Source organism: Polistes dominula, unplaced genomic scaffold (assembly GCF_049000335.1).
Source record: "Polistes dominula isolate Pdom_NZ unplaced genomic scaffold, Pdom_raw_medaka contig_20, whole genome shotgun sequence".
NCBI classification, from domain to species: Eukaryota; Metazoa; Arthropoda; class Insecta; order Hymenoptera; family Vespidae; genus Polistes; species Polistes dominula.
The window spans coordinates 8,021,563-8,034,367 of NW_028301147.1; the positions used below are offsets into that span (position 1 = coordinate 8,021,563).

At 34.2% G+C, this 12,805-nt stretch overlaps 1 protein-coding gene across 8 annotated transcripts in view; it reads left to right on the plus strand.

Moving 5' to 3' along the window:
- LOC107074123 (cell adhesion molecule Dscam2) overlaps window positions 1-12,805 on the plus strand; it is a 156,038-nt gene that overhangs the window by 85,280 nt on the left and 57,953 nt on the right. For all 8 annotated transcript variants that reach the window (XR_016178190.1, XM_089177238.1, XM_089177240.1 and 5 more), the window contains exons 6-7: window positions 5,658-5,901; window positions 6,386-6,590. Coding sequence is in view for 7 of the 8 variants with exons in the window: in XM_089177238.1 (XP_089033364.1) it covers window positions 5,658-5,901; window positions 6,386-6,590 (449 nt within the window). In the remaining variant the exon portion in view is untranslated. The remainder of the gene's footprint in view (window positions 1-5,657; window positions 5,902-6,385; window positions 6,591-12,805) is intronic.

Sequence of the window (12,805 nt, forward strand, 5' to 3'; positions counted from 1 at the left end):
AGTCCTGCACGTGATAATTTCGCATTTTGAAATATCGATAAACAGTGAATGAAAAAGGGAAAAAATAGAAAACATTTTACCATATCGTTTTTCGATTTTCTATATAAAACAATCCAAAGAGTGTTTGTATCTGTTATTAAAATTTATTTTCCTTTGTATTGTTCACTCTCATTATCGATAAACTTTATGCTTTACCCTGTGCGAGAGTAACGATATCAAAATAAATGTAATATTGAAGAGAATATACGTATACACATATATTATATGTAGTCCGTAAATACTCCCATCGCGTTTTTTAACGAGAAATAAAATTGTCGTTTATGAAATATTTAGTAAAAACATTGAAATAAACATGTATGCTTATATATATATATGGTGTTTTTTATTCACGAATTAAAAGCAATTAGACGTTCACTTGATTTTGTTCGTTAAGCGAATACTTGTGATTCGCGGGCCAAACTTATACGTTTGAAAAAAATTAATTGTCACGAGAGATGAAAATTTGTAAAGAGAAATCTAATATTTCCTGCTCTACGAATTTAACCAAAAAATATTCCCTAATAATAAGAATTAATTACTCGATCATAAAAAAATAAAAAATAAATACATACATACCTATATTTGTATCTCGCGATGATAACCATCAAAAATCAATTCGACGCGAGTGGTATTAAAACGGGGCGTTTAAAATTACTTTTCATTGTGGCACATCATAATGTTCATCGCTTGCTGTTACATCTATAAAGTAACAAATTTGGTAAAGGTGTGATACGGTTTTACGAAATTCTCCGGGATTTCCTAGATGCACGTTATTGTTGGTTATATAAAGTAGAAAAAAAGACGGAAATAGAAACATACATACATATGTATATATATATATATATAAAGAGAGAAAGTACGTGCGTGGATTCGAATGGAAGGAAGTAGAGAAACGAAGGTATGAACGAAGATGGGTGAAAGATATATAGACGATGGGTCTGTATGAGTAGCGCAAACAAACCGACCGCTGATTACAGAGACTGCTTCTGACAGCCCATCAAATATTCCGCATTTACGTGTACGTCGACGTCACTGGATATTCCCGCGCTTGTGCTCACTGCTTTCTCTCGCTCTCTCTCTCTGTCTCTCTCTCTCTCTCTGATCGTACAAACCTTCCTATAGCTCTTCTCTCCAGTCTCCTCGTTCTCTTCACCTCTTTCGTGTCTTGACTTCAGAGTACGGAGAAGGAGAGAAAAGAGAAAGAGAGGGAGGTAGAAGAGAGAGAAATAGAAGAGAGAAGAAAGACCGAGATGGATAGAATGAAAGAGATAAAGAAAGAGAGAGAGAGAAAGAAAGAAAGAGAGAGAGAGAGAGAGAGTTGAGGGTTTGCCGCAGCAGAAGCAGAAGCAGCAGCAGTAGTAGTAGAAGCAGTAGTAGAAGCAGCAGAAGCAGCAGAAGCAGAAGCAGAACCTTCCATCTCCAGGTTCCTCTCACACTCTAGTATTCCCTCTATCCCACCTCCTTCCGTCGCCAATTTCCCTCCGTAAATTCGATTATCTATAGGTATACCTCCTCGTCGTGCACGTAGCTACCTATCTACCCACCTACCTACCTATACCTAGCAACTCTCTTCTCTAGCTCAGCAGCATTCACATCCTCCTTCCAACTTCGTCTTCTTCCACTCTTCATCCTCGTAGTCGTCTCGTAGTCCTCCTTCTCTCCACTTCTCGTTGTCGTGCTTCCTTTCCACGCGCCAATCTTCGCTTTACCTCTGAGGGCAGAGTAAGCAAGAAACCGGTGCCTGGAGGACCACACAGGTCTTCTTCTCTCACTCTCCTGTGGCTTTCCAAACCACACGAGGTCATTCGTTGCGAGAAAGCTCGACTTCTCTGGGAATTGTTGAATAAAGAAAAATGGATAGAAAAGAGAGAGAGAGAGAAATAAAGAAATGGAATGAAGATATTGAGTGGCTAAGAAAGAGAGAGAGAGGTAGATAGAAGTGCTTACCTTTTCTATATTTCACTCTGAATCTACTTTTAACCCGTATCAATAATTAGGGGGGATGGATGAGAAACATTTCGAGGATTGGTTATGATAAAATTAACCACAATTGCGTACATCGAGGGGTCGATATTTTTATTTATTTCTTCGTAACTTTTAATTATCGTTTGAATAAGAAAAAAAATATCTAAATTTCTTTTATTTTTGTTAAATTTAAATAAAATTGGATTAAAATGGATCGGGTTGGTTGCATGATAACAAACTTCACATTACAACTATTATTATTTATTATAACCAATTTATTCCAAAACTTACATACTTTAATGGTCATCAAAGACCAAGCGCAAACGCGTCTACATCACGTGGAGCTATACATACGACGACTAACTACGGAAAGACAAAAGGGAACCATTCAAAGAAATTTGGATCGATTCGGATCAATTCAGATCGAGTCGGCCGCTGCTGCTCAAGCTTACCAGCAATATAAACTGTACATATTTCAACAATTTTTTTTTTTTTTTTTTTGAAGTGATACGAAACGTATCACTTAAAAAAACGTATCATGTATTTGGTAAATATTCTGACTCTATTTTTCTTTCTTTTTCTCTCGTTTTTTCTTTAAGTGAGAAATTGTTTAGAAAAAGTCTTCTCGTTAAAACGATATCAAATAGTTTGATTGAAATCAGATTAGTCAATAAAAATAGAATTAAATTGTCAATAGATTTATATATTTGATATTTTTTCCAACTTTTATCTGGAAAAATATGAGCTGATCGTGAATAAGTGAATTTTTCATATTTTTCAAGATATAAGATACACGTTAGGAGAACGATGTTATTTGGAATATAAGTTATAATATATATACAAGAAAAACAAAGAATTACAAGTAATATATAAAGAAGATAGTAGTAGTAGTAGTTCGTTCTTTTACTATCTAGTTGCGTTTATTCTTGAATATTTGAAGCTCCAGTGACGTCGACTCGCCACGAATTTTTCCAACGGTACATTGAGTTTTCCTTCGTTTAATAATAAATTGCCAAGAGAGATAGTTAGAGAAAGAAAGAAAGAAAGAGAGAGAGAGAGAGAGAGAGAAAGAGTGAGAGTGAGAGTGAGAGTGAGAGAAACAGAGAAAAAATGAAAGAAAGGAAAAGATGAGAAGAATGGAAAGAAAAACTAGACGACTCGAGAAGTGCCTCTACCGTTTATATCCCTCTCGACAGAAAAAAAAGAAAACAAAAAAGGTCTTTCTTTTTGTTAATGATGTTAGGCATTAGCAGTTAGTACATAGACGTAAATGATAACGATGATTGACTATGACGACGACGATAATGATGATTAGAAAGAATAGAAAGAGGAGAAAAAGGAGAAGCGGGTGATGAGGATGAGGATGAGAAACAATTCTGCGTTTATTTCACACGATATTTAATCGCGAATGTTTTGAAAACAACAGGACGGCCTATCGCACTGGCAGGCGTGCGTCGCGTATCTCCGCAAAATACGTGCGCTTGCATAGAGAAAATGGGAAAAGAGTAAAAGAAAAAGAGAGAGAGAGAGAGAGAGAGAAAGAGAGTATTGTTACGGCATAGTTACAATTCATGGGAGCACCGTGCATTCTCTGTTTTCATTCGAAACCGTAGTTATTTTGCGGTGATCCAGTGCAATGGAGAGATACGCTTTTCGGTTCCTATATTTGACGAACATTTCCACCTCATTTTCGCAGGTTTTAACATATCATTCATCGTTTCAGACGTTAACTTATATCATTAATTGTTTTTTCTTTCTCTTCTTTTATTAATTTCTTTTTTCATTTTTTTTTATTTCATTTTTATCAACGTTGCACTATTTATTTTTACTGTAAATTTGGTATGCTCGATATATCAATTCACTCGGGTAATATAGTTTTATAATTTTCGAAGCCAAAGAGATACACCCCGGAGTTCACTGTTATATATATATAAGGGTGGGTCAAAAAAATCAGATATTTTTCTTTTTACAAGTGCCACGGAAAAATGGGTTGCTAGACACCTTAAAAAAATTCTCACCAAATATGAGCTCTTAATTTTAATAGGAAGATCCTCCGCATCGCAGTTTTTTATTTTTTTCTCAGTCCAATAGAATAAAATTTATACCTCATCATTAATTGATTGTACAGAAAAATGTTCCGGAAGAATTTTGTAGGAAATTTAATGCTTTACAAAAAAGGTTTCTTATATTGTTTCCGTAAACCTCACCATTTGAATGATATTGAAGATTTAAGTTTGATTATTTTAAGACAAATTTCATTTTTGTTTATGAATTTTATAACTCGACAATAAATGACTATTATAAAATGCGCAATACAAATTTTTGTAGAAATTAACTGCTTTATAAAAATGGTGTTTTATGTTTTGGCGATTAAATCAAGCGTTCAAAAGATATTCATCATCAAATTCTCATGTGTACTGATTTTAAAAGTTTTTGATTAGATATTCGAAAAATTTCAATTTTATTTATAAGTTTCGAGAAAATTTACACGAATTTTAGTTTTTATCAACTGAGAAACTTCAAAATATTTTTCAAGTTTTTTTTTTATGTGTAAGAGTATCTTTGTTTACATATAAAATAATAAATTCTACATTATTTATCGCTTAGTTAATTATTTATTAATAAAAAAAAAGCAAAGTTTTCATTATAAATATATTATATGTTTCAGTTTTAGAGAAAAAAAATGACCAATTAGTTATAAAAAAATTTTTTATTTCAATTTTCAACTGAGTTATTAATTTTCAAACAATTTTTTGTTGCAAGTAGGGTAATTTTTTCGATGCTTTTTAACAAAAAAGATTGATGATGAATATCTTTTGAACGCTTAATTTAATCGCCAAAACATAAAACACCATTTTTATAAAGCAGTTAATTTCTACAAAAATTTGTATTGCGCATTTTATAATAGTCATTTATTGTCGAGTTATAAAATTCATAAACAAAAATGAAATTTGTCTTAAAATAATCAAACTTAAATCTTCAATATCATTCAAATGGTGAGGTTTACGGAAACAATATAAGATACCTTTTTTGTAGAGCATTAAATTTCCTGCAAAATTCGTCTAGAACATTTTTCTGTACAATCAATTAATGATGAGGTATGAATTTTATTCTATTGGACTGAGAAAAAAATAAAAAACTGCGATGCGGAAGATCTTTCTATTAAAATTAAGAGCTCATATTTGGTGAGAATTTTTTTAAGGTAACTAGCAACCCATTTTTCCGTGGCACTTGTAAAAAGAAAAATAACTGATTTTTTTGACCCACCCTAATATATATATATATATATATATATATACGTGGTGTGTGTTATATATCTAGAGAAACATTGTGTCTAACATGAGAACGTTAATACATACATGCTCCGACACACGCGTAATACTTTTACATCTTTTCATTTTCACGAGAACGAAGAAAATTCTAGTACTTCTTATTTCTCGTTTCTTATTTCACCGCTCGATTTCAGATAAGAGAACATTTATATTTACTCAACGAAACCATCCGAGCGTGGATTTACTTAAGCCCGTTTCTCCGATGCCGAGGAAATCTGTTACAAAATATTCGATTTCACGCACGCCTTCTCCTTTTCTTATTTCTATTCTAGCGGAAAAAGAAAGTATTTGACCTCTCGTGAAATATATTTTTTGTTCAAGGTGGTATTACAACAGGAATCAAAGAGAAGAACCGATCGAAGATAGTTCCGGCCATTATATCGTTCGAGATGGTTCTTTAATTATACAAGGAGTCCAAGAAAATGACGCTGGATCATACATGTGCATTGCTAGTAATTCCGAAGGTACCGAGACCTTAGAAATTAGATTGACTGTTTCCGCACCTCTCAGTGTTCATGTACAACCTGCTATTCAAACGGTCGATCTTGGAAAGCCTGCTCATTTGGTAATTCAATATTTATTTAAAATTAGACAATTTTGTGGATAGTTGAAAATCTAATTACTATGTTATTCAGATCGAAACACGATGTGAATTTAGGCCAACGCCAAAATAGGCTTTAGTCTTTGTTAAGTTTAATTGTTTATTGTTAAAATGAGCTAAATCGATTAGTAACAAATAACAATTGTTAATTTCTCATTAATAGTATATTTGCAATTGAAGGTATATATTTACATACTATATATACTCATACAATTTTCTTCTAGAAAAAAAAATATAATATAAAATAAAAATAAAAAAATAAAAGAATATGAGCATTATCGTGTCTCGTAAAAAAATATAATTAGCATTTCAATGGGACGGTTCAAAATTCTTTAGGACTATAGCAAAAAGCATAGGTAGAAAGAAAGAAAGAAGGGTCTCGTATCGCAAATCCTCCTTCTTTACTTTTTACTCTCATCGAGGCTTTTTTTCTAAAACCCCTTTTCAGACGTGCAGCGCAAGTGGATTTCCACAGGCGGCACTCTACTGGTTGAAGGATGGTCAGCCATTGAGAACGGCCGGTCGCGTGAGCGTAGTTTCAAGGGAACGTATCTCCGTGACGTCGGTTGCACGCGAAGATCGGGGCATGTACCAGTGCTTCGTCAGGAACGAATACGAAATGGCCCAAGGAATCGCAGAATTGCGGTTGGGTGGTGAGTAGTCTTTGTTCCTTTACCAAAATGTTTCTCTCTCTCTCTTTCTCTCGCGAATAGAATTCATGCTCGAGGCTAGATTATACAATACTGTGGTGCTATACTATACTATATACCGTATTGTACTTTATTGTACTGTACTATATTATACGTATTGTACCGAAAATGTAGCCAAGTGATATTCAACGTAAAATCAAAACCAAATAAAATAACAATCTTTTTTAATTTTTCTTTTTATTATTTTTTCTCCCTTTTTATTTCTTCAAGTAAACATTTTCTTTTTTTTTCATTCCAAGATTAGATTAAAATCATCAATTTTTTATGTAAGTTAGTTCGATTTCATTAACTCGATTTAGATCACGGTGCAGTAGTAGTAGTAGTAGTAGTAGTAGTAGCAGTGGTATATATATAAAATACAGTTATCAAAGAGCAAAAGAGAAAAAAAAGACGTACAAATGAAGAGTGCTTTCTTTTCGACGAGTCGATAAGATTGGCGGAAAGGTAAACGGCCCCGGCACGGGTTTAACCTGGATCGCATTTCGCTTAACTCGATCGTAAAACAAAGAGAAAAAAACAAAGTTCCATAGCTTACATTTCTACTATGAAGAAAGTACTATCTTTTCGGTCGCTATTGGGGTCGGAAAAACGCTGTTTACATACTTTACAATAACAACACGCGTTTTGAGTAAAATAAATGTCAATTTGAGTGCGGAAAGTTTACTTGTCGCACCCAAATTTCACTTACCGCACGAAAATTGACGATAAAAAGATCACAATCAAAGTGTCAATATTGTAGGCGATAAGATTAATATGTAGTTCTTTTTGTATTTTATTTTTTGTTTAAAAAGGCTATCTTAGACGATAATCTTACTATTTAGTTCTTCATTTATTTTATTTCCTGTTTGAATACGCTATCGAACTTGGTGAAAAGAAACTTCACTCGGAAATTGGAAGAAAACGATATTCCGTTGTTTAAAAAGAACAAAGCTCCGTTATGCAAATAAATTTACTTAAAATTTTTTAACTTTTTCAGTATTGTTTTATGGAGAGGGGGGGGCTCTGCTCCTGGACCCCAATTATGTATCAAATATGTCTCTGCATTCTTAATAAAAAATAGTATATGCAACTAGTGCGCAGTTGTCGATTGCCCACTAGAGCGAAGCGAGGGCGCTCAACTTCGCTCTCGTGCGTAATCAACAACTTTACACACTAGTTGCATAATATACTATTCTATTATAGCTAGCGATCACCTTTCACAAGCCTCAATTACGATGAAGTCGTATGCAAACTACGTCATCTTTCTACTAGAATTGACGTTCGTTTAATTCTCCTGCTGAATTTGCGGAGACGCCTGTCGCTTTTTTTTTAGATCGATTTGTTTTAAAAATCAAGAAAGAATGAAAATAATAATGGAAATGATAATGAGAATAAAAAAAAATAAAAAAAATAAAATAGAATAAAATAAAATGTAGTGGGAAGGAAAAAAAGGGAGAAAGGGGGGAGATGATCGAAGAACGAACAAGAGATAAAGGGGAAGTATAGGGCAAAGATCAGAGTTTGGAGAGGGGGACAGTGAGAAAAAGAACAGCCAGGAAAAAACATCAGGTGATTAAGCAAGCGTCTTTTTTTGTGCATCTTCTTTTCTCGTTGTTTTTCTTCTTTCTTTTCCTAACTTTTCTTTCTCTCTTTCTCTCTCTCTCTTTTTGTTTTATTTTCTCAATATCATTGCTTTTTTAAATTTCTTTTTTGATCGTATTGGCGAGTGGTCTAATGCAAGGAAATTGCAAGGCGTCGCTATGGCGAACGTTAGTTTGTCGAACGAATGGCTTCGACGGTGATAGCTTGCACGACGACGGTTAATGCAGCGCAGAACTTTAGTTTTCTTTTTGTTTTTTCTATAGAATCCCCCATTCCCGGTTTGCGTGGCACTCCACCGTAACGTATTTTCCATCATCATCACGAATCGCTGCGGTTTAGAACGAAAAAGATAAAGAAAAAAGAAAGAGAGAAAAAAGAAAGAGAGAGAAGAGAAAGAATGAGAGAGAAAAAAGAGGAGGAAAATGTAGTAGGAAAAGAAATGGACGAACAAGTAGGTGGGGGAGGGGGAGATTTTTTCACGCAGAGGAGGAACCGATTTCGAATGGTCTAGCTTTTTCCAATCGGAACCTTCTCTCGCAGCAGTTCAGCGGCGAAGCAGGAACCATTTGGTCAACGATAATCGCGCGAATACGAGAACGTCGAATGGTTTTAATTACAAAACCCCCATACACGGCCCCATGGTCAGTGTGTGCCCGTCCTTCGATAACACGTTGCCGACCCGAACAATGCCGTTCACTCGGCTTTTGTACTTTCGAACTTGGTACCTGTTTCTGTATTAGCATTACTCTTTACTTTTTCTCTCTCTTTATCACTTTTTTTTATTTCTTTTTTTCTTTCTTTCTTTTTTTCATCTCTCTTTTTCTTTCTGTTAATCTTTCGAGATTAAAATTTTAGAGTTGTATTCACCGATGGCGAAAAGTTCAAAAAGTTCGATCATTAAGTACTAATGGAATTTATTTCTAATGAAAATTTTCTCGATTACGATCTTTTTTATTTATTTTTTATTTTTGCGTAGATTAAAGACAAATAAAGAGAGAGAGAGAGAGAGAGAGATAATTAACATCAGAAGTACAAAAGGACACAAACTAACGCATATCATGACTCTTTTCGTTGTCGAACGGACTATTAAAAAACTTCATCGCGTGAATTGTTCAATCTTCTTTCACGTTCACACTACAACTCTCAATCACAATAAAGTAATATCTGTTCTTTATTTGCCTTTTCTATGCTAGTCGGTTCAATTGGATTGTAATTTCGATATAGATGGAAGAGAGGGGGTTATTCATGAAAGTTAACGTTAGAATAGTTGAAAAAAAGAGAGAAAGAAAAAGAAAAACTATAGTTATCTCATATCTCTTCTTTTCTCTCTCTCTCTCTCTCTGTCTCTCTCTCTCTTTCTATCTCTATTATTTTAAAGGTCAGAGGTTATACCATATTTCGAGTTAAACAAAAAAAAAATGTTCCCCTACGATACCATTTCAATAGACGGCACGTTTCCTATTCGTTTAGTCGATATAGTTCAAATCCAAAAAATTCAATTAAAATAAAATTCTACGAATCATCTGTTTTATCATCACCTTCTAGCACTTTCTAAAAACATTACGGAAGTTTTATTATATATACATATGACTAAATAATATTTTGTATAAATTACATTTTTCATATATGATATTTGTTTTGTTGTTTTTGATATAATATAACTATGATATGTACCGCATATTTTTTTATTTAATTATTTTCTCGCACAATGGTCCATTCGTTGGACGGAAAACTGTTACAAATGAAAAGGCAATGTAAAGAGCATTTCGATCGGTCGAGATTCATATGGTTATATATATCTGGTTTTGATCGATGCGTTTGCTAATGTATTTTTCAGCATGAAATTGTATCCGACGAATAACGGTGCTACAGAAAATTGTTATTTTTATTTTTATTTTTTTTTTTGCTTCGTTTTCCATCTATCCCCCTCCGGGATACTCTTCTCTTACTAACTCCAATGTAATATGAATATTTCTAGTCGTGTATCAAATTTATCGTATCACATTTACTTTATCAATATTAAAACTTTGAATCCGTGAAAATAGCTGATATTTTTTCGCCGTTTTTAATTTTCATTTTATTCTTTTATTATTATTTATTTTATTTTATTTTACTTTTTTGTTTTACTTTTTTCCTTTTTATCTTTTTTTCTTTTTTTTTCCTGATAGGCACACGTACGCACACGCATACACGCGTTTGTAACAATGCACGCAGCTTCGACAGGAGGTATAGAATTTATTGCTAAATTGAATCCATTTATTTCGATATATGGTGACAGGAAAAATGAAAGAGAACAAGAAGGAAAAAGGGAAAGAGTGAGAGAGAAAGAGAGATGAAAATCAATCGAACATTGATCCTCGTCGCTTAGGATGAAACGAAAATTACTTCTATTTTGTTACATTATTTAACAACTTAGCTTCATTAAATTTTTAGAAACCGATTTCAAAACCATAGAAATTCGTAAATTAAATTTCCACTTGGATTCTGATTCTGGTCATATTAATGGAAAACGTTAGGATAGAAAGAAAAGAAAAGAAAACAAAAGAAAAGTAAAGTAAAGTAAAGTAAAGTAAAGGAAAGAAAGAAAGGAAGGAAAGGAAGAAAGAAAAACAGTGGACGTATCGTTGGAAATTAATTTTAGATCGTAACGAGAGTTGAACGTAGAGTAGTAGAACCTTTGTCCGTTGCGCCATTATGTCTAATGAGTACGCCCGCAAATTCGGATTTCGCGATGGGGGAACCTCGTGGGGATCGTACGCTTTTATCGCGTAAGTGGATATTCAACGGGACTAGACGTACCTCTCAACATTTTCTAAAAAGAAAAAAGGAAAAAAATCTTTTTCGCATGAGAATTTCAATTAAATTACGTGAGATGTTTCTAAGAGTATACGTGCCCATCTCTATCTAAGTACGTGAAGTACGTAAAGGAATCCTTTTTATTATCATTTTGCTTAACGAATGATTTTGGATTGCGAACAGTGTAAAAAATGTGTGAAAGAAAAGAATTAAAAAAGTGATAAGAAAAGTTGTATCAAACGATATCATTGATATTGGCAGCTTGCGTTATTCTTACGTCTAATTCGAAAATTCCATCTATTCTTTTTCCTTAAAGTCTTCAGTTGAATAGGTATACCTTAGCAACTTTCAAAGGCTATTAACCTTTTCTATAGGATCGCGTATGCTAACTTTTATTATTATCGTCTAAGAGTTGAAATTATCTTTCGAAATCGTTTATAACTCCTATTTTAATAAGTTATACTATAAGAAGAATGTTGAATAGAAAAAATAGTTTTAAAAAAGAAAATGAAAAGAATTCCCCAGAATAACAACCAAAAGAAAGTACAAAAATAATGTTCTCTCTTTCACTTACTTTTCGTTTATCCTTTCTTTTGTTCCTCTTCGGTTTCATTCAAGTTGTCACTTGGTTAGATATCAGAAAGTGAAACTATTTTCACTTTTGGTTGAGACAGGTAATTGGAGAAGTCTCAGTCTAAGAGAAAAACCTTTCAAAGTTTCTCGCGTTAGGTTCCCAGAAGAAACGAATATAGGAGTGGTAAACAACATAAATTGATTCAATCTTTTGATATTTCATACTTTATCAATTAAGTCCTTTGGAAGGATTTGCTCTCTCTCTCTCTCTCTCTCTCTCTCTCTCTTTCTCTCTCTCTCCCTTCCTCTCTGCCTCTAATTTATAGTTAACTCAATCAAGGTATAAACTTCCTCTAATATAATCGTCAAGGTAATTAATTAGTAGAAACTCGAATTGTCCTAGGGGAAAATGTAGTTTCCTTTCTCGAGTGATGTGTTTAAAATATGGCTTGGCTAGACTACTGGCACCGAGAATAGCATAGTGCACTACTACTATTACCGCTGGTTGTCGGACCAAAGCGCGTACTCTCGCTACTCGTTATCTTCCTCTTTCTCTCGATCTGCCTATTTTTGATATTCCAAAAAGCGTGTCTCTCTCTCAACTCACTCCGTTAGTCCCTCTCACTACACTTTTCTTTCATTCTCTGTACGCAAGCAAAAGGAGAGAGAAAAGAGTTTGGAAAATCCATTGTCAAAGTATCGACTCTTTTTCTGAGATTTGTCAAAGCTAACGATTTTCTGAACGAGCCTTCATCCAGTTCAGAGGTGGAACTAGATCGTGTGTACGTTGGAGGAGGGTCTAGAAAACCTTCAATTACGGTGAACGAAGTTCTCTACCGACGCGACCGTCAATTAGTAACTCTCACTACCGACCTTCAGGGAAGAAGGTGAAGTTGTACACCAACATAGAAGACGAGAACATGTTATAGCGAATGAGTGAACGAGTGAGTGAGTGCGATAGTGAAGTACAGGCTCGTATTACCTTGTCATTAGGATTCTTCTCGGCTCCATGATTTCTAAGCTGCAGGGCATCGAGCGTGCATTAGGTATAAGGGGTAAGGTGAGTGCTGTGGAAGATCGCCCGCAGCACGATCGGATAGTTAGTACCGTCACCTTGGATTTGCATACGCTAACGAGATTCCTACGGTTTTACCGATGCTTTGCATGCCGCTCTCGACCGGGCACGATCTCGCATCGCCCTGCATTTC